General features: G+C 36.2%; 1 protein-coding gene across 10 annotated transcripts in view; it reads left to right on the forward strand.

Annotated features, from left to right (window-relative positions):
* The window catches only part of Pfrx (6-phosphofructo-2-kinase/fructose-2,6-biphosphatase), an 80,237-nt gene that overhangs the window by 42,651 nt on the left and 11,492 nt on the right, over positions 1–26,094 (forward strand). The window contains exon 1 of one of the 10 annotated variants that reach the window (XR_013006454.1): positions 13,264–13,412. The exons of 5 other annotated variants lie outside the window; for them this stretch is intronic. Coding sequence is in view for 1 of the 5 variants with exons in the window: in XM_076409351.1 (XP_076265466.1) it covers positions 13,340–13,412 (73 nt within the window). In the remaining 4 variants the exon portion in view is untranslated. Of the gene's footprint in view, positions 1–13,263; positions 13,413–22,362; positions 22,486–26,094 lie in introns of those variants that run through there. 4 more of the 10 variants (XM_076409351.1, XM_076409353.1, XM_076409352.1 and 1 more) reach the window with 4 other exon arrangements.

Raw genomic sequence — 26,094 nt, forward strand, 5'->3', positions numbered from 1 at the left:
GTGGAGAAATATCTCGAGTAAACCTCGGATATAAAATCGTGAACTTGGGGGACGTCTGTTTCTCTATGAATTTGATTGTTCCTGACGAACCAGGGTTCATTGATTATTCTCCTGAGAATTTTGTTTTGAAAAGCTTGAAGACGTTCCACCTGGCTAGGTGAGACGTATTTTAGATCGACACTGCAACCGTATAGAGCGACTGATCGAACCAGCATCTTGTACAGGAGAGATTTTATAGATAGATAAAGCCTGCTGGCTCGGTTGATAAGCGGGAACAGCAAATTAACAATACCTTGATCTTTATGGAAAGACACTACAATGTGTAGACGTTTATCTGGGATGATATTGAAGGGTATTTCCATTCATTCAGTACTCGACCATCGTTTGGTTTAGACGTGCCACCATCGCCTGCCCAAGCCTCGTCACCAGGTAACACCGCTGCTATCCGTTTTATCATTTGTGTTTTTATATTTTTATAGTACTTCAATAAATAACGGTCACATAATGTAAACACCATTGTTTCATTTCGTTTTACCTCCATTCATCGAGCCAATCATTTACCCTAAAAATGTGTACGCACTCTATTAGTCAAACAATCCCATGACCATTTTCTGGTTTCTTATTCTTCAATATATGGAGCTTCTTGGCATAGGTTTTTGATTAAACTTTGAAGTATAGCATCATAAAAGAAATCAAGTGACGTCATAATCCTTATCCTGATTAAGTGACAAGTGACAAGACAAGGAAATGCCAACTATTGCATTGTTTCACTAGTCATGTGACATGACTTTTTGAAACCATATGTTATCCAAATGAATATCATCCAGTTTAGTCAGCTAAAACCATTTCACTCATACGGTATTCTATTTTTACCAACACAAAACTATTACCTGACTTTTTTAGAATACAAAGATTATTTAAACAATACAATGTAACAAGATTGTTGTTTTGGATTCCAAAGGTGATTTTTAAAAACAATGTCGCTTTGTTGAGATATTTTCAATGGATATATCTATGTTACGTAGAATTAATATAGTTAATGAATACTTGGTAAATCCAAATAGTTCACCTTACGTCCATCTTAACATAAGAGTTTAAAAAATGCCTTTACCTTCATTACTAAAGTTAATTGTTCATTAATACTGCCTCTTTTATCTATAATTAGTTTGTTTTGAACTGTTTGTACTTGTTTCACTGATATCACTGGGAACCGATGCTAAAACATACGACGGTTGTTCGTCTGCTGTTCGGAGCTGTTGCTTTTAAAAGCCTAGCTGCTTGTACTGTGTGTTAAATTCACATATCCTGAAAAATATAAATTATTTGTCGTCTTTATGATTTCTGCTGCCATTTTTATTCACATAATTACAGACCGTTGAAGATTATAGGGTTTTTAGAGAATTTTACGCTGAATCTAATTGTGGTGTATTAACTATGCAATCTCTCAAGTTATACAATAAGAATTGCATTTTCGAAATATGGGTGGATTTTGGTTTTTCTCAGGTATCTTGGAAAATATAAATTATACAACAATTTAACGAGGATTTTCGTTTCTTTTACCTCAAAATATATCTATTTCGAGGTTTTTGTCTCGTTTGTTCGAGAGTTAAAAGAAATTGTCACTTTTTCCATACATATAGTCGTGAAATTTTGCGATATTTTCGTTCAAATAATGATATGCTAATGATAATTAAAGATATTCTAGGGATTTTTACGCTAAATCGAATGGTAGTACAATAATTTTCAGACATCCTTTACTTTTCAAGTTGCCCAATGAAAGTTGGGTTTTCAAAAAATTAGTGGATTTCAGTTTACTTGAAAAATATAAATTCTGCAACATTTTAATTTAGATTTTCGTTTCTTTCACCTCAAAATACATGTGTTTCGAGGATTTCATCTTTGTCCAAGAGTTAAAAGTAATTGACACTTTTTCCATACATTTAGTCGTGATATTTTGCAATTTGATTGAAAATTGAAAAAAATTCAACAGGTTTCCTATTCTTTTTTTCTTTACTCGAACCTTCACGTCCTGAAACAAACAACACTTTTGTTTCTTTTTACGTTTAAATAAATTATTTTCATCGTAAATGCTATAGGAATTAACTGAAGACAATGGAGTTGTTGAAGTTGATGTAACAATAGTTGAAGAAAATTTACGTATCCTTCTGTAAGTCTGAAAATAAAGAAAAATGGCTTCGATGCAAACGAACTGACGAAATATCATTACAAAACATTAATAATTTACATAGAAGTATGTTAAATATCGTGTAGAATTGGATCTATTTCAAAACAAACAGCGGACCATCTCGACGATGTTATAAGACATACCGAACGCGGCGACAAAACCGGTAAATAATGTAAACCAGTTCGCAACATGATAGCATCTCGTCACGAGACCCGAGACTTATCATCACATGGACACGTGATCGCCTCCAGCAGTGGCGTCAATCTATTTTGTTTAAATTACGTCGAACTTTATCGATCCTATGGATGATTTATAGCGAGAAAGAATTCATTACAGTCCATTGAAATAATGTATATAAGTTATAAAATGGCCCAGGATTTGAAACACAAAAACTATTAATCTACTTAAAAAAAAACTTTATTTAACGGAAAGAAGAGGCGACTGATTGAACGGCTATTCGAGACGACACTGATGGTAAAAACAAGTAAAAATCATTTATGTTTAGATGTAAAACCTCCCTCCTAAAGAAAAGACCACAGGGATGGACAGCTTATAGTTCTGTAAGAATGTTCGTCTGGTCGGTCGGAATGTGTGGCTGTCGCTACGATTGTTTGTCCGAACACTCACTAATATTTTGTGAAAGGAATTCACACAAGAACTGAAAACACTGGTTGAAGAAATACTTGTTTATAGCGACATTAAATAGTACATGGGGTCGATGGGGGAATGGACAGCATATTAAGTTAGGTAATGGAAGTACGGTAGCGATGTGGAAGTGGTACTGTTATAAGGGGGTAAAGAAAAGAAAAGAGAGCGAGACGTCGTCGTGATGGTCTTTTATAGCCGGGACCCGCATGGCATCCACGAGCGTTACCAACCTTTAACTTTGATGTAGGTGAAAGCGTGGTGGCCTAAAGGGTTGTAGGGATTGCTACATCACTCCCCTCGTAGTGGAGCTGCCATGGAACGTACCTCTATGCGGTGCAAGTTCCGGAGTGCACCCGCAACTACGCAATGAATCGCCTAGGCAGTGCTTATGAGATGGGGATCCCGACCTGAGCGGGCAGTTTTACGGGCTTCGCGCTGCCATCGAAGTTGTAGCAGGACGTCGTTCGTCTTTGGGCGTTCCGGTTTATCTGAGGGTACCTATAAGTATGGTGCCTTACGTTTCCCGTTTCGTGATGCAAGGATGTTCATGTGTTGATGTTATGCATGATGGGCTTCTTTGGTTTTCGTCCATCAGGCTAGTCTCGTGGTATAACGTTGACCAGGTTCCGTTCCTCGTGCTATCCTTCCATGCATGTGTCGAGCGCCTTTCCAGTGGCTTATGTTGAGCTTGTTTGTCCGAACACTCACTACTATTTTGTGAAAGGAATTCACACGAGAACTAAAACACTGGTTGAAGAAATACTTGTTTATTGCGATATTAAATGATACATATGGTCGACAGGAGAATGGACAGGATATTAGGTTAGGTAAAGGAAGTACGGTAGCGCTGTGGAAGTGGTACTGTTACAAGGGGTTAGAGAAAAGGAAAGAGAGCGAGACGTCGTCGTGGTGGTCTTCTATAGCCGGGAACCGCATGGTACCAATCCACCGGCGTTGCCAACCTTTGAACTTGCTGTGTTCTAAATTTTTCTTATCTGTATGGATTAGTGTTTTGTAACTTAATTTTTCTTTCAGTATCATTTAGGTACTGTTTGCAACAGTATCAGTACCCATTTCCAACATATTCTTATCAAATGCACATCCTTACACTTCATATTTTTTAATAACCACTAGGAACTATTATATTAATTATTAGATATACAAATATAACATACCCAACCAAACAGTATTGGATAAGTAGTTACATATAGAAAGAAATTAATAGGTTAACTATAACCAGATGCATATTATCTTGTTTAATAAGTACAGCTTGAGTCCGATTACGATTGTGCCCGTGTAAGTTTCCATCCTGTATCTTTATTTGTTGTGTTTGTGTATGAATAACATAAAAATTCAGTAACAACAACGGGGAAAAACAGGAATTGTTATCGAGGGACTTCCACATAATCGAAAACCATACATATGTAATTTTTTCTCATCGCGCAACAGGAAGACGAATTTGATTCATTTCAAATGTGCGTCATACGTTGGTCGTTAATTTTTTTCCTTATCACTTAATGTAATTACATCGAGATTAGAGAGCAGCGAGGGACAAAAGGAAGCCTTTGCAAGTAAATAATTGGCGGTTGCTATGAGACGCAAAAGTTATTTGTTTTTTTTTTGGTGTTTATACATGCGTCATTGATTTTGGCGAAATATCATGTCCGTATTTTTTTTTCACCGATAAACTTTTAACCCTCTCGTATTGTATCTTATTATTTTATGATATTCGCATGGTCTGGACGGATTTATGCTGCTTTGATGCATTGAATTTGATAAAACACGAAAGATAGGAAGAAATTGAACAGACTTCAAAAAATAAATAAGGAACTCAGTAATAAGTAAAAAATAATCAAACTTAGATTTTTAACACAAAAAAACGTTTTAAAATAAAATATGTACATAATAATCGTCGTAATAACTAAATAAAAATAAGCTCGTGGCGCAGTGGTAAAGGCGATGGGACGGTCCTGCTATTGTTGCGATAGCCGCGGGTTCAAATCCTGGGGTATGGTCGTAAATTTATGTTTGTGGTTGTTTAAAATTTGTGAATGTTCTAAGGCAAGAGTATAAAATCCGACAAGGAAAATGATTGCAGTCACGTCAGTAACCAGGCAGGGTAAGACCTTCTAAAGTTGGTCACTCGCCAGTCGATAGGCTTAATGCTGAGGACCGTGGTTCGCAGCCCACGTTAAACTCTAGGCCCTGTCCAGATAAACCCATAGTTGGTAAAAGGAGACTTTAAAATATATTTTAAAAAATAAATTAAATAAAAATAAACAATAACCTTATTTAACCTATCTACTACACGTATTTTATATTCTACTATATACACACAATTTAGCTTAATACCAACTGATAACTTTGAAATTTAATTTTGTGTATATGACATGATATGATGAAATTATATTATTATTTTTTTATTTTTTGGGCTCGGTATCGACTTCACTTAAGGGGAGTACATTTAGTTGAATTCTATTGTTCAATTCTTCGACACGTTCTTCGCAGTCTGTTCTCTTGTTTGCAATGAGACGAAGATGTACACATTCCTTTTCGAACTTAATTAGGATAAGTTTTGAACTTAATCCGTACACAAAAACCGTAAAGTAAATAATACACGGGCCGAAAACATTGTTTGTTCATCATTGCCCTTATTCATCAATGTAGTAACGGCGCCGCTCTAACATTTCAATACTCAGTTTCAGCGACAACCTCTTCATTGCGAAATGTATCACTTCCAAAGCACTGCAAATGTATCACTATCACGAGCTAAATCTGGCGAATACGGTGGATGTGGAAGAAATTCGAATTTCAATTCATCTAGTTCTGCAATTGTTTTGATTGACCTGTGACATGGAAACACTGCTCAGAATCATCGGCACGTTTTTGTTTTTGATCAACAGTAAGCAAACGCGGCGCCCGCTTTGAACAGAGCTTTCTCATAATCAAATGCTCATGCAATATAAAACCAACACGTTCTTTTGATATCTTTACGATGTTAGTTAACTCACGCAACTTCACTTTTCAATTATTAAAAACGATTTTGTGGATGTTTTCTTGTGTTACCCCCTCATTTGGACTGGACATCCACTGCATTCTGCATCATCGGTGTCTCTACAACCACGTTTGAAGTCAGCAAAACCAACGTTTTATTGTTTCTTTCTGATCTTTTCAAGCCATTGCTTCGCTTGAACGCTATCTTTTCCCAACAAGAAGCAGTGTAAAATTAAAACACGAAATTGTTTTTGATCCATTCATATTTTGAATGTAATAAAAGTAGTGTCACTCTTAGCACAATAACTCACAAACCTATGAGTAGAATATCACGGAATTTCAACAGCTTTCTGAAGGTTGATACTAACTTTCTTTTATTATTTAATTATTACATTGTTACTAGTCGTTTCCATCTAACCTACAATTTGTCTTTATGATAACTTAAATCTATATATTTATCTAGTAGGACCCATCGGCCCTATCTCAGTCTCTGGTGAAATAATGTTTATACATGTCACTGCTGTATTTTTTATTACATGCACCACACTACACAGCACTACACAAGATCAGATGGTTTTATTCTTTTGAGTCTGTGTCCTGTTCTAGTGGTATCCAAAAGCTGCAATACTTCAATATTCTCATGAGAATGGAGTCTTTCCTCATGCCCCTTTGCAATTCTCTTGATTTCTTGACTGACTGTCGTTATCTGAAGGTCTCGATGTAGGTAATCAGTCCTATAGTATTTTGGTGCGCCCAAAAATACCTCTCAGGACTTTGTTCTGAAAAATTTGTATTTTATTTACGTTACTCTTTGCAGAACATTCCCACAATAGAACTCCGTATGTCTATATACGTTTCAGTATTTGCTTATATAATTACAATTTATTATGTACTGATAATTGCGATTTTCTTCCAATTAGCCAGAACATTTTCCTATATTTCAATTTTAGTTTTTTTATTTTTTTCTTTATATGTTCGTTTCAGCGATGTTTTGCATCAAGATTCATTGTATTGGTTAGAGACATGTATGAGCTTAATTCGAGATATGCCATAATATAAAAAGTATTGTTTAAACTTTTAAGGTCACACACCTAATAGTTGATGGTTGAGTTACAAATTGCTATTGCCGCTGTATCTAATTAAAGAATAATTGAAGTTAACCAGAAGCATGCTTTATCGCATGATGTTTTAATGTTACTTAATTTAAAACAGAAGTTAGGTATTTACGTCTGTCGTAAACCTCAAGAAAGCAAGTATCGCTTCCTGTAAGTTATAGCAAACCATAAAAATATTTTATGGGTACTAAAATGTTATCGGTTAATACATCTCCTTTAACAACAAACCCAGTGCAGTATGAAAATCGCCAGTATTACGGTTTTACTGCTGGGACAAAACCGATTTTCAATCATCCGAAACATGATGTTTTTTTAGGCAAATTCGTTAAAACAACCAGCTTTCGCTGATCAATTAATGCAAGTGTTATAACTGATAAGCACATTTCCAGCTTCCATTCTCATTTTTGTAGCTTTTCTGTATTTGCTGTTTAATAAAAATACATTCTTTATAAATACGTATAATGACTGTGAATGAATGTTGATAGATTTATAATAACGTTATATAACTATGTTCATGTTTAGCCTATTAAAATGTCACCCATCTGTTGACCCATGATTTATATAATGAAAATAATTGGTCTGACAATAAAGAAAAAACTAGACTTTGAAAAAATCGCAAGTTTATGAAAATTACAGTAGTTAAAAATAATTTTACGCCGAATCGAATGGTGATTGTGATATAATCATTTTTATGCATCTCGTGGTTTTTAAGTTATACAATGAAAAGCGTTTTTTCAACAAAAAAAAAAACAAAATTCAACAGTTCATATTCGATATCTTAAAAACTATAAATTCCAGGGCAATTTAAATAGAATTTTCGTTTCTTTTGCCTCAAGATACATATAATTTGAGAGTTTTATCTTGATCTGAGAGGTAAAAAAAAATTTACACTTTTTCCGTATATTTGCGTTTTTTGCCATTTTCAGTTTTTTTGTTTTCATTTCTCTTTAAATAATCACAAGTTACATGAATTATACATGAATTATGCAGAATTTTACGCTGAATCGAGTGATGGTATAATACTTTTTAAACGCTTTTCAGTTTTTAAGTTTTGCAATGAAAAGTGTATTTTCAAAAAATGAGCAGATTTCTGTTTATCTCACATATCTCAGAAACTATAAGTTCTGGAACAATTTAACTAGAATTTTCGTTTCTTCCACCTCAAAATACATATAATTTGAGAGTTTCATCTAGATCTGAGAGGTAAGAAAATTTTGCACTTTTTCCATGTATATAGTCGTGAAAATTTGCGTTTTTTTGCCATTTTCAGTTTTTTTGTTTTCATTTCTGTTTAAATAATCACAGGTTAGTGAAAAATACATGAATTATGCAGAATTTTACGCTGAATCGAATAGTGGTATAATATTTTTTAAACGCTTTTTAGTTTTTAAGTTTTGCAATGAAAAGTGTATTTTCAAAAAAAGAGCAGATTTCAGTTTATCTCTCATATCTCAGAAACTATAAGTTCTGGAGCAATTTAACTAGGATTTTCGTTTCTTCTGCCTCAAAATCCATATAATTTGAATGTTTCATCTAAATCTGAGAGGTAAGAAAATTTAGCACTTTTTCCATGTATATAGTCGTGAAAATTTGCGTTTTTTTGTCATTTTCAGTTTTTTTGTTTTCATTTCTGTTTAAATAATCACAGGTTAGTGAAAAATACATGAATTATGCAGAATTTTACGCTGAATCGAGTGATGGTATAATAATTTTTAAACGCTTTTCAGTTTTTAAGTTTTGCAATGAAAAGTGTATTTTCAACAAATTAGCAGGTTTCTGTTTATCTCACATATCTCACAAACTATAAGTTCTGGAGCAATTTAACTAGGATTTTCGTTTCTTCCGCCTCAAAATACATATAATTTGAGAGTTTCATCTAGATCGGAGAGGTAAGAAAATTTGGCACTTTTTCCATGTATATAGTCGTGAAAATTTGCGTTTTTTTGCCATTTTCAGTTTTTTTGTTTTCATTTCTGTTTAAATAATCACAGGTTAGTGAAAAATACATGAATTATGCAGAATTTTACGCTAAATCGAATAGTGGTATAATAATTTTTAAACGCTTTTCAGTTTTTAAGTTTTGCAATGAAAAGTGTATTTTCAACAAATTAGCAGGTTTCTGTTTATCTCACATATCTCACAAACTATAAGTTCTGGAGCAATTTAACTAGGATTTTCGTTTCTTCCGCCTCAAAATACATATAATTTGAGAGTCTCATCTAGATCTGAGAGGTAAAAAAATTTAGCACTTTTTCCATGTATATAGTCGTGAAAATTTGTGTTTTTTTGCCATTTTCAGTTTTTTTTTTGTTTTCATTTCTGTTTAAATAATCACAGGTTAGTGAAAAATACATGAATTATGCAGAATTTTACGCTGAATCGAATAGTGGTATAATAATTTTTAAACGCTTTTCAGTTTTTAAGTTTTGCAATGAAAAGTGTATTTTCAAAAAATGAGCAGATTTCTGTTTATCTCTCATATCTCAGAAACTATAAGTTCTGGAGCAATTTAACTACGATTTTCGTTTCTTCCGCCTCAAAATACATATAATTTGAGAGTTTCATCTAGATGTGAGAGGTAAAAAAATTTAGCACTTTTTCCATGTATATAGTCGTGAAAATTTGCGTTTTTTGCCATTTTCAGTTTTTTTGTTTTCATTTCTGTTTAAATAATCACAGGTTAGTGAAAAATACATGAATTATGCAGAATTTTACGCTGAATCGAATAGTGGTATAATAATTTTTAAACGCTTTTCAGTTTTTAAGTTTTGCAATGAAAAGTGTATTTTCAAAAAATGAGCAGATTTCAGTTTATCTCTCATATCTCAGAAACTATAAGTTCTGGAGCAATTTAACTACGATTTTCGTTTCTTCCGCCTCAAAATACATATAATTTGAGAGTTTCATCTAGATCTGAGAGGTAAAAAAATGTAGCACTTTTTCCATGTATATAGTCGTGAAAATTTGCGTTTTTTTGCCATTTTCAGTTTTTTTGTTTTCATTTCTGTTTAAATAATCACAGGTTAGTGAAAAATACATGAATTATGCAGAATTTTACGCTTAATCGAGTGATGGTATAATAATTTTTAAACGCTTTTAGTTTTTAAGTTTTGCAATGAAAAGTGTATTTTCAAAAAATTAGCAGGTTTCTGTTTATCTCACATATCTCAGAGACTATAAGTTCTGGAGCAATTTAACTAACAATTTCGTTATTTTCGCCTCAAAATACGTATGTTTTGAGATGTTCATCGTTATCCAAGAGACGAGAAAATATAACACTTTTTCCATATATATAGTCGTGAAAATTTGTGTTTTTTGCCATTTTCAGTTTTGTTGTTGCCACTTCTGTTTAGATAATCACAGGTTAGTGAAAATTACATGAGTTATTTAGTATATTATAAGTTCTTGAGCAATTTAACTATGATTTTCATTTCTTTCGCTTCAAAATACATATAATGTGAGGGCTTTACCTTTAAGCGATAGATAACAAAATTTTTACACTTTTTCCGTATATATATAGTCGTGAAAATTATATATTGTTATTATATACATGATATATATCGTCGATATGATAATAAATTTCGTTTATGTCAAATAGGAACGTTAAACAATCGCGAGCGATTTTATTAACGCACCCAATTAACATCCTATCGCAAAAACAAGAAACTTTTGTTTGTAATATTCGTGTTGTAACACGAGAACAAACATAAATGGCGTGATCCTCAAAGACGCAATCGCGGCAAGATAATACACCGTAATAAACATTAACAACAAATCAATATCGTTGTAAATAGTATATTTTCGCGGCCGCAACTTTGAGAAATTACATCGTTCAGTTTTGGACAACAACTGAAACCGCCCGGTTCATCCTTCAAGAAGGCCAAGTGGCAGCTCTGGTAGAATGTCGATGAAAGCCTTTTTTTCCTCGTTGTATTGAAACGGTCTGAACCATAAGGAGAAAGGTAGCAGATAATTAGTCTTTTTGTGGCAGGATATCCGTTAATTAGAGATTGTAAGTTGGGCGGAAAACTGTTTGAACGAACATGGAGAAAACTTTTGTTTGCTTATTTTTAGCATTCGATGTTGCGATCGGTGTTTGTTTTTTATATTGATACTATTGTGATTACAAAAATAAAATTAAACAAGGTAGAATATTTCTTCTCTTGCAGCATTGCTTCTTTGTTCTCATCAAGAAATCGTAATCGCAGTGTACTGTGATCTGCAATGTGATAGCAATGATCAGGTTTATGATTCTATCTATCACATTACTCAATGAATCTCCATTTTAAGCAAGAATCATCATCATAATCAACTGACTCTCCATCAAGGTTGACACATTCATTCCTTTTTTGTAAAACAATTTGTTGTTGGTTGTTTTGGTGAACATTCATCGGCTACTCTACTTTGAGCTGATGATCTTTTTGATTCACACGTACGTTCTTCTTATTTCACTTCCTTCAGCACCCTCAATGATTGAGGCATTGTTGTGCGACAATGCACACGCTGAAATTTTTGTTCAAACCTGTAAATATATAATCTTTTGGATATTTTTAGATTATCAAATATATCATGGTGGACCGAGTTTCCATAGCGTCGAACTCCCAAATGTAATCAAACGTTGTTTTAAAAATAGCCAATGTTACTTCACTAAAACCACATTAAGTTGTAAATTAACAATTGACCTGACATCGAATTCAGACACGTGCCTTTTGAAGATCAATACTATCCATAAAACATACGAATTTATCAGTAATGCAGCCATATACACTCTATGCGACAAAACCTTAGCACATTTGCTATTAAATTCTAAGATTCATGAAATTCTAAGATTCATGACGGTTAATTCACGGTATTCATGTAAACATTAGACGGCTGTTGTTTACTTATAGTTAAGGAAAAAATAAATAAAAGAACTGACCAATATAGTTTATCCAAAGTAGCAGTGAACCTAAGTCCTTTAAATGTATGACGTCAAAACGTCGCAATGTTGCCGCATCAACTCTGAGTCGTGACATACAATAAAATTCTAAACCTAAATAAAATAATAGAACCAAAATGTTATCAAATATAATTTATTTTAACAATATAGTACATCTAAAAATATGGTTAATTATACAGTCACAATAGTTTATAGGTTAGAGTTGTTTTATTATATTTACTTATAGGGAACACTTGCATTTACTTAATTATATCACCAAAGACATTCTCTAGCCATATAGGTTTTTAACATAATCTTGATCTAACTGTTTTCCACTCACCTTAGATAGCATTTTTAAATGTCCAACATTGTCATATTGTTTACCATTTAAGTACACAGCACATGTATTTAAATGGTAAACCCCAGCTTACCCCAACAATTCTCAACGATGTTCAAATCCGTGGAACTTCAAAATGCGAATATTGTTTTCTAAAATATAGTCGTTAACCAGACTTATAAAAAAAATAAGTATATAATTCTGACTGGCAGTTTGTTTTTCATATTTGGCCAACTGGTCGAACAATTTAATATAACTTCTAATATAACTAATTTTATTTCAAGACCTATAGCTACCCAACACATAACAGTTCCTTCACCCAACTGTCGGAGACTTCAAATATCTTCCTAAATCACCATAATAACACTTTGAATAATGAACATTAGTATTATTACAAACCATCCATTAAGAAAAACTCATTTCTTTTTCCCCAATCGTATATTCAGCAAACATTGTATTTGCCGCTCATATTTTAAATCTTTCGCATCTCTGCATTGCCGCGACCGTTCCAAAGTAAAGTTGGCCGAACTTCAACCGTGGTTTTTTCAACATTGGCTTGTCAGCAAGGGCAGCCCAATAATAATGAGTTTGCGTGTAACGGAAAACCAATTAAAAAAATGTATCGAGGCCAGTATGTGAAAATAGAAACACACATGCACTGTTTTCTATTGCTTTGCTTGTACTAAATATCGGTAAGAATCGCGCGAAAAAGACGTCAGACCAAGGCCGAATCTCAAGAGGTCTCTCGGTTGATGTGTCGATGTCGTAGATAGAGGACGGAGTTAAAAATAACATATTTTTATTGATAACCAGCTATTAATACCGATAATAACTTAGAAGAAAATAATATTACAACATATGGGGTCACGACCACCGATATCAATCATTTGGTGACTTAAAACGACCGATTTTATCCTAATTTATCCTAAAAACGAAATTATTCAGAGATTACGGCTTTGATGGGTCGTTATGCAACCAATAAAACGCGCGTATACCCGTTTATCGAAGAGGTGACCGGTATCTTGGCCTTCTCGATTAGAACGCGCTTGATTCCCGTATTTAATGAGACCAAAATAAAGCGTAATATCAGTATCCGTATGTGTGGTAGTGCGAAAGAAACTTTTTCTCATTGAACAATCGCCATGCCTCATCCGTTGACCTATTCGAGCAAATCTCTCGGCTGGGACCTGGTGGATCGAGAAAACGTGGATACCGGTAAGGGAACGAGCACGAGGGGGTTTTCCCCACGTAATAACCAACGCGACGATGATGATTAATGCGTCTCTGATGAATTTGTACTGATCTGTAAACTGCGTAGTACCATCTCAATCTCGCGAATCCTTTTATCATAAATTAACGATCGATTGAATGCTAAAAAAGGTCACTGGGTGTCTACGTATCATTACGTGGTATTGTAATCCGTTGAATGAATTATCCGCTAGCTTAATAGGATTTGAGTTGAAAAATGTGGCTATTTCATTGTGTTTTCTTGGTTGCATACCCAAGATTTTTGACTTTATACTAAACACTAAATGTTTTCATTATTAATTCAAACGCCGCAATGGTGACTGAATCGTAAAAAGGTCACTGGGTGTCAATATATCGCTACACGCTATTGAAATCTGTCAAATGGCTGATTTGGTTCGAACTTAATAAGATTTGGGCTGAAACGGTTATTTTTGTTTTCTTGGTTGCATACCAATAGATTTTTCTAAATTGCTGTAACATCACTAAGCTCTATCTGCTTTCATTTTTAATTCACAATCTAGAATAGTTTCCTGTACATATTGTTTTAATATAACTATTTTATTAGGTACGCTTAATACAATATTAATTATGAATTTGATAACATTAAAAAGCACAAAAGTATGTATACTCAAGTGATATTTAGGTTTCATTTCTCACAAACACACACAAAATTGTGATGGACAGATTTTGAACTGTTAGGCTGTATTTTCCAGTCTATAGTTCATTTGTGGATCTTGTTGACCGCCACTTGAACTTTTCCTGGGTAGGCGGAGACATGTCTTATGTTATGACTACGTCTTCAGCAAATGTTCCAAGTAGTGTTTTCTTTGTTGTTGGGTTGTATATAGGAGTGACAACAATTTGCTCATCTTGTGGTTGAGGCTCAAATGTCCGTCAGGAATATTGCAGGGCAGCATTTATGTTCTTCAAATGCCTTTTTAGTAACCTCTGTTAGTTACTCTATGCACTTGGTCGATTGTTGTATAGCAATAGCCAAACTAGTAGTTTCTCAAAAAATTAGTATATGATTTACTACACATATCTAATAAAATGTTGGAGCTATATCTGACAGATAAAGTGGCTCTTGTAAGAATATTTAGTGTATTCACTGATTGATGACTTTTAGAGTCCAGTCAAAGTTAAAGAGTAGCGGAAAAGGTAATAATTTGATGAAATATGCGATAAAAACAACTCTCCGAAGATCAAAACAAAACAAAATGATAAACCTAACAACGCAATCTTGCGTACAACACAATTTATTGCAGAACGTATTATTGTAAATCAAGACTTTTTAGCACCTTTTCATATTCGCAATATTTATAATATTATTAAGTATTTTATCCCAGAACATTTGAAATTCCCTTGAAACATTGAAATTTGTATTTCGTGCGGTAATATTATAAAGTTCCGTGCTAGCTCTCGAAGAGAACGGTCGTGTCCGGTCCGCCGAACCTACCTGCGCTTCCGAGAATTACCCGAAACTTTCCCTAAGACGGTCGACCCGTTATCACGTTTCACCAGTGCCTACTTAAAAAAAAAAAAAAAAAAAGCGTCTGTAAGCGCCGAAAAGGCGTTTTTACAGACAAGGCAATGGCGTCATGTACGTCAGAGCCGACGTCGCCTCCTGAACATAATCCCAGTGTTTCAAATTCAAATGGACCATCTTCAGAAGACAGCCGAGAAGTGCTTATAACGGAATTGAGAAAACAGAACGAAGACCTGCGAAAGCAGATAGCTGACCTTAAAACGTTCGCAAAAGCCCAAACAGACGCCCTGAACAAACAGACGGAAAAGCTGGAAAAGAGCGAAAAGGCTTCCGAAGAGCTCAAGGAAGAAATAAAAACTCTCACAGCTACGATAACACAATTCATGAAGCATCAAAGAGATGCCATGGAAGTAAAGATTCCCGCTGCCATAGAAATTCAGTCCCAGACACCAGCTAAACCGACACAACACTTAGACCAAACTGAAGACTCAGAAGACGGTTTCACCTTGGTGGGAAAAAGGAAAAGAGGGCCCGTCACTCCACCTCAGGAAAGCCAGCTGCCGAAGGCCGGCAACAAGGGAAAACAGGCTCCCAAATCACAACCCAATCCGGTAGCCAAGCCAGCCACTAAATCTACCCAATCGAAAGCCAAGGCTAACGTACAGCCTTCGATTACAAAATTTGCCACCAGACCAGTGCAAAACAAGCCGACCACCAAGACGGCCCCACAGCCAGTACCGAAACAAGTTACCACAAGACCAACCCAAGACCAGCCTGCGCAGGTAAGTAGCCAGGTCACTAAACAAGTCTTAACCTCCACAGCAAAAACAGTGCCAACCGTTTCGGCGACTGTTTCTCAAAGTCCCCCAAAGGAAAAAATTCCGCCTATAGTGCTCCGTGATAAGAAGAGGTTCATGGAGCTCATTAGAATTACTAAGGCACAATCAATAGACATTATAACCCGAAATAAAAAGGACGGCATTTTCTTATTCGTCGCCACAAGCGACAATTACCGTAAACTTACTACCCTGCTCGAGGAAAGGAATTACCCTTACCATTCCTTCTGTCATCCGGAGGAGAGAGCATTCCGGGTAATAATAAAAAACATCCCAGAATCACTCTGCATTGACGAAGTACGTGAACTTCTCTTTGATCAAGGCTTCCATCCCAAATTTGTGCAAAGATGGAAATTAAAATCCGGGATAGAACTACCAATTGTTCAGGTAGTTGTCCCTCGCGAAGAGCGACAGATCATATATATGACCAAACTCGGCGTCATCACAGTGAAGGTCGAGGTCCAGAGAGGAAACGGCCAGCCAGTGCAGTGCTTCAACTGCCAGCTTTTCGGGCACTCCAGCTCATATTGCCGAGCCCCCCCACGGTGCGTCAAATGTGCCGGGCATCACGACACTAGATCCTGTACCAAAATCCCAGAAGCACCTCCAAAGTGCAGCAACTGCGGTGAAACTCATACCGCAAACTTCAGCGGTTGCACCTGCCGTCCTGCTCCAAGAAAACCAAAAATTCCGACCGAAACCAGACCTCCACAAGGTTCTGCATGGAGTAACCAAGGTGGCAGAAAGCTAGCCCAAAAATTAGCCAGCGCTACCCAGCCTGCTCCAACTCAAACTCCTGCTCCAACCAATACACCGGACCTTAACTCCACAATGCAGGCGTTTACTGACCCGCAGGCTTTCCTACAAGTGATCGCCCTGGCTCACCAACTTGCTCGTCTTTTTCCAAATGTCGCCGCCTAAGCGGCAACACTTACCTGTCTCTATAACTTTCAGCAGCCTTTAACTCTTCGAAATGGCTGTTCCGAAATCTCTTATACTGATGACATGGAATGCAAATAGCTTACGCGGAAAGCAAGCGGAATTGGAGGACGTCATAACATTCTATGACGTCGACATCGTGCTCATCCAGGAAACTTTCCTGAAACCTTCGCATCGTCTCTCTTTCGAACACTTTTTTGTCTACAGAAACGATAGAACTCCGGGTCGAGGCGGTGGAACCGCCATTCTCGTCAGAAAAGGAGTCAAACACGAGCTCCTTCCATCGTTATCAGTAAACAACTTCGAAACAACCTCCATTAAAATCGATATCCAAGAACGTCCCTTCGTGATTACACCCCTGTACAGGAAATCTTCTGCATTCAACTATGCCGAATACCGATCACTCGTCGAAGGAAAATTCCCGAAAATAATAGGTGGCGACTTCAACGCCCACCACCCCACCTGGGGGTGTTCCAGAGCGAATCCCGCAGGTAACGCCATCGTAGCTCTAAGTGCAGATCTGGGCTACGGTCTTGCCTTGCCAGATGAACCCACCCATCACCCTAGTACAGTCTCTCAAGGCGCAGCAAGAATCCTTGATTTCTTTATTCTTCAAGACGTAAATCGCGATTCCAAAGTTCGAGTCCTTGACGAACTAGACTCTGATCATCGTCCGATCCTTCTCAAACTCGGAAACTGCGCCACCACTCAAGTCCCACTAACAAGATTCAGGAAAAAAACCGACTGGAAAAACTACCAATCTCTTCTCCTGAAATCCGATCCAATTCCGAAAATTAACACACCAGAACACCTCGAGGAAGCCGTACTCAAGCTAACTCGCGATATTCAGTCTGCTCACGAATCTTCCACAGTCAAAATTTCATCACAACCCCAGCCGTGGAAAAACAATCTTCCCGCTTCTCTTAAACGTGAAATTCGCATCAAAAACGGTTTATGCAGATTAGCTCGATTCACCCTTGATGCTGCAGACAAAAGGGAGGCGAACAGAGCATGCAAGAGGGTAAGGGCGGCCGTCTCGACTTGGCGAGCAATGAAATGGAACTCATTTCTCGCGGACCAAAGGCTGGATGGCCCCCCTTCCTTCTGGCGTGTCTCCAAATGCCTCGTGGGGAAGACGCACAATGTCATCCCTCCCCTGAAGTCAGCGGTTACAGGAAATTTTGCAGTCACTGACCAAGAAAAAGTCGAGCTCCTTGCAGAGACCTACGAAGCTCAAATGAAATGCCTCCCACCCGCACAGAACACTAAAACTAAAGACATTGACACTGTCATCAACGAATCCAACTCCGTCAAAAGACCAGTAACCCCCGCCTTTCTTCTCAACCATTTTGTATCTCCAAAGTCTCTACAGACTATGATCGGCAAACTTCAAACCAAAAAATCTCCAGGTTTCGATGGAATATCGATTACCCAGTTAAAAAAGCTCCCGCATAAGCAACTCGCAGAACTGGCAAACATTATTAACTCCATCATGAGACTGCAACACTTCCCGGTATAGCGGTTATCCCCAAGAAAGGAGCAAAATCATCTCCATCTGATTACAGGCCTATCAGCCTTCTCAGCGCCATTTCGAAGCTTGCCGAGAGGGCAATACTCTACGCTCTCAACTCTTTCACAAAGGAAAACAACATCATTCCAGATGAACAATTCGGCTTTCGCGCTCACCACTCATCCGTCCATCAAGCTTCCCGTCTGGCTGCACACATCCATCATGCTCTTGACCAACGTAAAAAGCTTGGAGCAGTTCTTCTGGACCTAACCAAAGCCTTCGACAAGGTCTGGCACGACGGATTGTTCGCAAAGTGCGTGCGGTTAGGCCTTCCAGAAGACCTAACCGCTCTCATCAAGTCCTATCTCTCGGACAGATCTTTCCAGGTCAAGATCAGGGCGTCACTTTCCAGTCGTAAACAAATCGATGCTGGCGTACCTCAAGGTTCCCCGCTGGCCCCAGCCTTATTTAATCTCTTTATTTCAGATATGCCGAGAAAAGAGCATATTGACGTCGCCTTTTACGCTGACGACACTGCTTTCTTCACGGCCGCCAGGTTCGAAGTTACAATTCATGAGCGTTTACAGAAGCAGCTCGATCATGCGGTCAAGTGGTTCAAATTCTGGAGGTTGCAAATCAACCCCCTGAAAACCCAGGCCATCATTTTCCACAAGAAGCGTTACGCACTGCGCGTCTCGCAACTTAAGATCGACACCGCAATAATTCCATGGCTGGATAACGTCACGTACCTAGGTCTTCACTTCGACCGGCGGTTCGGTTGGCATTCCCAAATCCAGAAAGCAATCCAAAAAGGTTCGGGGATAGCAAACCTGCTATCTCCTCTGATCTGCCCTTCTAGCAGGCTTCCCATCTCCATCAAATGCTTATTTTACAAGATGTTAATTCGGTCCGTACTCCTCTACGGATCTAATGTCTACTTCAAGTTTGTTACACCCAACCAGGTCAAACGGCTTCAAGTTTTCCAAAATAAGCTCCTCAGGAGAATATTAAACGCTCCATGGTTTGTCAGAAATAATCAAATCCATAGGGAAACTGACACTCCAGAAATCAAGCACTTCATATCTCAATCATTCCACAAACAACAACTCAGCTCAAGTTCTTCTGAAAACGCGCTTGTTCGCGAGCTGGTCGACATGCTGGGAGCTTAGCACCGCGTCACCGCTAAGCTCTCCCCCTTTTCCAGGCTGAAACGACCTCATCCGTCGCTACAGTCATAACTTTTGCCCCCATACAACAGTACCCAGTTGTGTGTTAACTCAGGTTCGCGAATCAATAGAATCGCCGGGCTCTCGTGCCCAATAACGGCTGCCCGATCAGCGGGTGCCATATCCCCAAATTTAATGCAGTAGCAGTAGTGATCCACAGGGGTCAACTGTGAGGCGGTTTCGGTTTAGTGTATTGGTAAGCCCAGAGGCAGTCCCACATAACCCGGTCCAACTTGTCACTCCAGGGCAAGTCTCCGCGACCAGGTATGCGTCATGCATTCCACCGCCTGGTTTTTTTTAGGCCAGAACAAAAAAAAAAAAAAAAAAAAGGTAATATTATATTATACGATCAAAGAAACAGTTTGTTGTGTATCAGAAAGTGAAAATCACATCCTGATTGCACACATTTCTTCTCTCCTTCAGCTCAAAGGAGGTGTCGTTTTCTTAACGTATAATACAGATATTATAATCAAAAACGTAGTAGCTAACGATGATAATGATATATTTTTGCAATTTTTCTTTAAGAAATAATGTTCATGAGAGGACTCATTCAAGGCACCAATATATATTTTAATTTGCCGCACTTAATACCTTATTCAACCAAATAACCACTGCTTGTAGTCTAAAAAACTAATCACCACAAATATTGGCACGATGCTACACGACTATTGACTTTATATTTTAGCTAAAATATGTCCTGGGCACGTGCCAAATGTTTTAGATGTCATAAACATAAACATTTTTAATAGAACGTGCGTGCGTGTGTCTTGTTTATGTTGCTCCTTTTCCAGTTTTTATATTTTATGTACGTTTTTTATTTCATTAAAGAATGTTTTATAACGGACGCGTGGCGCCTTCGCCAAATTGTATGGTAGTATAAACAGTTGCTTATATTCGGGGTCTAAAATTCCATAGAAATACACAGATTAGCAAGGATTTAAGTCTTATTTATGATGAGATTAGAGTTTGTATTAGGTTTCACCCTATTATTTAATTTAAAGGATTTTTTTGTTTTATTTTTAAATATTTCGCACTAAAGACTTTTCTATAATCTAATAGTCTACTAGATAGATTGTTGTATCACTAAGGGTTGCTAGAGGTAATAAATCTAAATATTTTATTTCCACGATGTTGAAATTTGTAAAAATCGATTCATTCAATTTCATTATTGTTACACGTATCGATACAAATTCAAAGAAGGAACAAATTCTGGAATGTTCAGAGTTAAAATTCGTCAGATTATATACAGGTAGTCGTAAATGTTGAGAGTGCTTTTTAACGGCATTCCCTGCATTCTTGAAGTTTATTGGGGTCGATGAACCTTTGAGATCACCATAACCGAACTTAAATATTTATATGAAGGAGTTAAATTTAACAGAGAGTGTATAAACTTTGTAAGTTTTACCTTCTCTCTTAATTTAACATATTCGTCAAGTTATATGGATGCACCTTAATTTAACAAATGTTTCAATAATTTTCATTAATATTAGTTATAAATATTTATTCTGTTGATTTGGTTTGGTTTGGTCTTGTCATCTATGACGTGCATTGGTAGTTTTATTGGACGGGCTATATAACTAGTAGTTAAATAATTGTAATTGTTAATTATTTTTGTAGTATTTATATACTGCAACTTATAGTGTACGTATTAATTGTATTAAAGATTTTCGAAATTTTATTCATACTATTGTTAGGAGACAGATTTATAGGAAGGCTATGATTTGCTTCAAGTTAAAGACGGATTTTGTTTACTGGGGTTTTTGCAGTTTCATATTTTTCGGACTATTAATTTGCCAAATTATTGTGGTTTCAGTAGATCAGTTTTTATTATTGAATATAACAATGGACGAAAAAAAAGTGAATTGATTAAACACTGCTTTTTTATGAGGGAAATTACTTCTATGCTGTATAAAGTAATAGCTTGAGAATCCTTACGAAGATGTGATACTGATTACCAAAAATTAACAGTGGTTGTTTGTAAAGTCATAAAATCTAAAGTAGTCCACAAAATAGTTTCGGGAAAGCGTAAGATACTTACTTGACATATCTTAGAGATACTGAGACGATATGTTCACCAGATATAAAATTTGTACTTTTATTATTTATTACATTTTAAATAAATGAGCATCAATACTGAATAACTTAAGACAAGGTTATCGTGTGCAATTCTTCAGAGAAGAGAGAAGTTAGATTGTGCTAGTAAGTCAATGATCAAATTAAGAGAATCTTCCGATTAAACAGTACAGTTCCTTGATATTGAGTATGATCTGCTTTGTTCTTTGTCTGAAACATGATGTTTCCGATTTAACTTACCATCAAGCTGTACGCCGAGATATTTAGCTGATTCGACTTGAGGAGCCCGGCATCTGTCAAGTGATATAATTGAACGAATCAATATGTAGAGCCTGTTGACTGCCACTTGTGCTTTTTCTGTAGCCTCAGTTGTATATTTACGTCGTGAAGTTTTAATATTTGTAATGTTTGCCGAATAAATTGTCTTTGTTTGAAACTCCTGGTAAACTAAAGCAGTTTTGATATTTGAAAACCAAGGAAAACATTATGGAGATTGTCGAAACCATAGCAGATTACATCATTTTACGTAGAAGTGGCGTAATATTCTCTTATTTATAATGCATATGCAATATGCAAAGAAATATTGTATTTTTCTGATTGTTGGTTGTTACACTGTATTATTATTATTACATACTATTACACAATAGCTCAGTATTCCAGTGCCACCATAACCTTCATCTTGTTTCTTTGAACGTGTGAATACCGTCGAGATGCACCTTCACTCAAACATCGTCTGCTCCTTCTCTCTCCCTCTCCGTCACTCACGCGTCCACGCGCCATTTCCATCCTCTTCGGTCGCTCGCCGCCCCCTTCGAGAAATAACTTGGCTCTCGCACCGGCCACATTTTAAATTTAGTCTCGCCGCTCAGTATCTGCGTAAAACACGTTACATGCATTCGCTCATCGAGAGATCAACAAGTAAAAGTGCTCCGGTTTGGTCGTTGACGGTCGTCATATCTTTGGAGGTTTGGTTTGTCTTAATTTATTTCGTACGCATAACGTTTCGAACCGATGCAGAGCGGCCGCTACTTTTTGAGTAAAAGCAACAGTAACGCGTTAGGTTTTTCTTATATTAAACCTTGACATAATATGGATTCGGTTTATATTTGTCTATTTTTAAATATAAAAATGCTGTAATAATTATTATGGTATACGGTTGTCGCCTTTTGCAGTTCAATAACTGACGCATAATGAACGAATTGAGTTAGTTTGTTAATCAAGCTTTGTTGCAAGATTTATTTGGTACCATTTAAGGGCATACATATTGATACCTTTTTAGTTCGAAGAATTATAAGAATTTATTTTCGCATATGGCCAGATACCCTTTAATGTCTCTCGACTTCAGTTCACAGGACACAAAATATCCAAGCTTTTGGATTATTCCCATGTTCTTCAAGAGATTGGATACCGTTTCTTGTGTTAATCCCAGCAATCCTGCATATTCTTCTTGCGTTTTACCCGACTCATCATCGAGTGATTCCTTCAGTTCTTCACAGTCGGCTGTCCAGAATGCTCTGGGTTAAAACGTCAAAACCATATTCACATGTTGAAATAGATTGAGAATTTTTGCAATAAGCTACACATAGCACGACTTTAGCCGCCTATTTGTTCAAATTGAAGTACTGATACGAACTTCCCACAAATACGATTTACTCGGTACAAATTCAGGCATTTCAACGCACTGGATATTGAAGCCTGTCGGTGAGGTTTCAATATGAAGTTCAGTAACGCCATCTGTTATAGATCCTTCAATATTAATTTTTTGTTAATGTCTTCTTTCATTATATCCCGATATAAATGCACTTTTGACCTCAAACAAACGGTCCATAGTCGGGAAAAAGAGGGAAGGTCGAACCGAACTAAAGAAAAAAACTGAGAGAGGTCATTGTTGCTCGTTAAATATAGAGAACCTAGACCTAGAACCCGCTAGTTATGATGCGTATTTTCGAAAGTGACTTGGCAGCGAGCCGGCACGTTTATAATGCGTCCCGTCTCGAAAATAATTAAATATCTATTATTGTTCCGTCAACGAGGCCGTTTTCTGGTGCTGCGGTTGCGGAATTCCACGAAAAACATTTCGATAATCTGGGGACATCTTTATTTAAATATCAAGCATGTGCAATGCATTCGAAATATATTGCATCTGCGTTATATTATGTATACTGCGTATATTTTACGTTTTATAATTGTTATAAGCGTTGGATTTAGTAATTGACTACTTTTAACTATCGACTACTTTCAGTCTAGACTAGTTCATTCGACTGCTTTGTTTTATATACTTTCACTCGAGTAGAACGATCGTTGGTAGTTTTATAAGTATACAGTAAAAATCATCGTGGTTCCAGAGATTCGACTACTTTCGACTTCGCCCAAAGGAAGTGCCGTTAGGTTAAGGCCGTTCTAGTTTTGCCGATCTAACCTTGATCTTGAATTTAGGCTTATATGTAAATATATGGTTATTTTATGTTTTATTTGTAATGTCATTGCAAAAAACATTGTACATTAATATAGCAGCCCTTGGGAACTCTGTCAATATTATTGATTAATGTAATACAGTAAAAAGAACAACATTTTGATTGATAAATAGTAAAATACCTTTGACTGTATTTATCTTGGTAACAATTAGGTCTCTTTTCGATTGATTTTTTCGAGTTTCGAAGTCTCTCGATGTTTGCCCAGGCCTTTTGAATGTTAAAATTTATTTCGTCAGTTTTAAAGAATAACTTATTCCTAACGAACGATACATACAATTATTATTGTATTTAAAATGGGTGTAGTAGTTAAATAGTTGACAAAGATTGGTTGAGAAAATACGATACAAATATTTAGGGGTCGTTACTCTTTACGATCAAATCAAATTTATAAAAAATTTAACCTTTTTTTTCCCAAAATTAGCATGAGAAGGAATATGTACTGTAGGGTGACTTTTAAACAAACCATCGTTTTTGTAAGGAGTAAATTCAACGTTTTGATATAGTGTCCCATAGTTTTTAAACATTTTTTTCAAATAATATAGTAGTTACACAATAGTACAATATTTTTCAGGAAAGATGAAATATTAAGATGACCTTGAAGTTTTAGTTCACGAATTAGTGTCTCGCAAACTTACAGCATTTAATATTTAAAAAAATCGTTTTATATAGTTAACTTTTTCAACATTTATAGTTTAAACATTTTTTTCTTGTAGATTTAAAAAAATAATCACTTAATATGTCATTTCTTTAAGATAAATTACCCAATATTAAATAATAACAAAAACTATGGGAATGGATATATTTACCACATTCAGCTTGGTTTAGTCGGTACTCAAGGTCGAAGGTATTATTTCGTTTCAAATTTAGTTAGTGTTTTTCCCGATAAAGTCGACAAACCATGACCTAATCCTTCAAATAACGAAAAGTACCTTATCTGGTGGCATATCTATGAATACCACTCCTTGGTGAAATCCATCTAAAAGGTTTTTTAGTATACGGCGTCGCACAAAGCACGTACACGACGGGCTACGGACATTACCGTCGATATAATATATTGCATGCTATAGTTGAGGAATGTTACACCGCATATATAAATAAATATTTTGTTTATCATTTTCACGATATCCTTTTTAGTTCGTTTTGTTAGTAACACGATATCATTTGGTTAATATTGAATTGTCATCAATTTACGACCAACCCCTCGGAATCGTTTTTAAGTTCGCGGAAATATTACGGACTCTACAGTTATTTGGTTGTGAATTGGTCCAAAAGGTTTCTGTAATAATTCGACTTAACTAGAGCTTCATAACACATTTAGTATCATCTTTCTTGGCGAGGCTTTCACGACTATTTCGCATATTATCTTCAGTGACTTTACTTCATTCGTTTCAAAAAATTATGGTTTGTTTGGTTGTGAAAAATGGAAATGTTTCATTGTTTATCTACCTAAAATCCAAGTATCGAGCTTCTTTTGGTATCCAGTCTTGTGTTAGTGGTTTAAAACTGTTTGTTTGAGATGAAATAGGTTGGCCTGCCTCGATTTATTGAAAATGTCATCGGTCAAGATTCATCTTAACATCTTCGGGACGAAGATGAACACTCCAATTCGAACACAGTGCAGTCGTCCTCATAGACACCACACAATTTTCGTGTGAGTCTGCAGTGCATCTTCCCTTTTCTGAATTCAAATAGCAAAATATGACGAAAATGACTTTCTTTCCGGAAACTCATTCAATAAGTATTACTGGAAATATGCGGGTTTAAAACATATATTGGGAAAAAACGAAGCTTCGTTTTCCATAACCTTATATATACTTTGATGCTATGATAGAAGTTCATTATTTTCAGTTTTCTGGATGTTTTAATATTGTTGAGGAGTTGGATTGTCTCAAGAATCACGAGTTGTTATCGTGACTGATTCCAGGACGCTTGGGCAACATTCTTCAGTATTCCTGGATGATCATGATAGAAAGAGAAATAGACCTTCGAATTTTTATTGTTATTGCAATCGAATTTATAGAATTGAAAAAAAATATCCATGTGCTAAGGACTTTTGTCCTACAACTGTCGTGTCACTCAATCTAATCCATCAAATATATTCTCTG

Source organism: Rhynchophorus ferrugineus, unplaced genomic scaffold (genome assembly GCF_030347505.1).
Source record: "Rhynchophorus ferrugineus isolate W39M unplaced genomic scaffold, kcgeb_rfMv2 rfM7, whole genome shotgun sequence".
Taxonomy (NCBI): Eukaryota; Metazoa; Arthropoda; class Insecta; order Coleoptera; family Curculionidae; genus Rhynchophorus; species Rhynchophorus ferrugineus.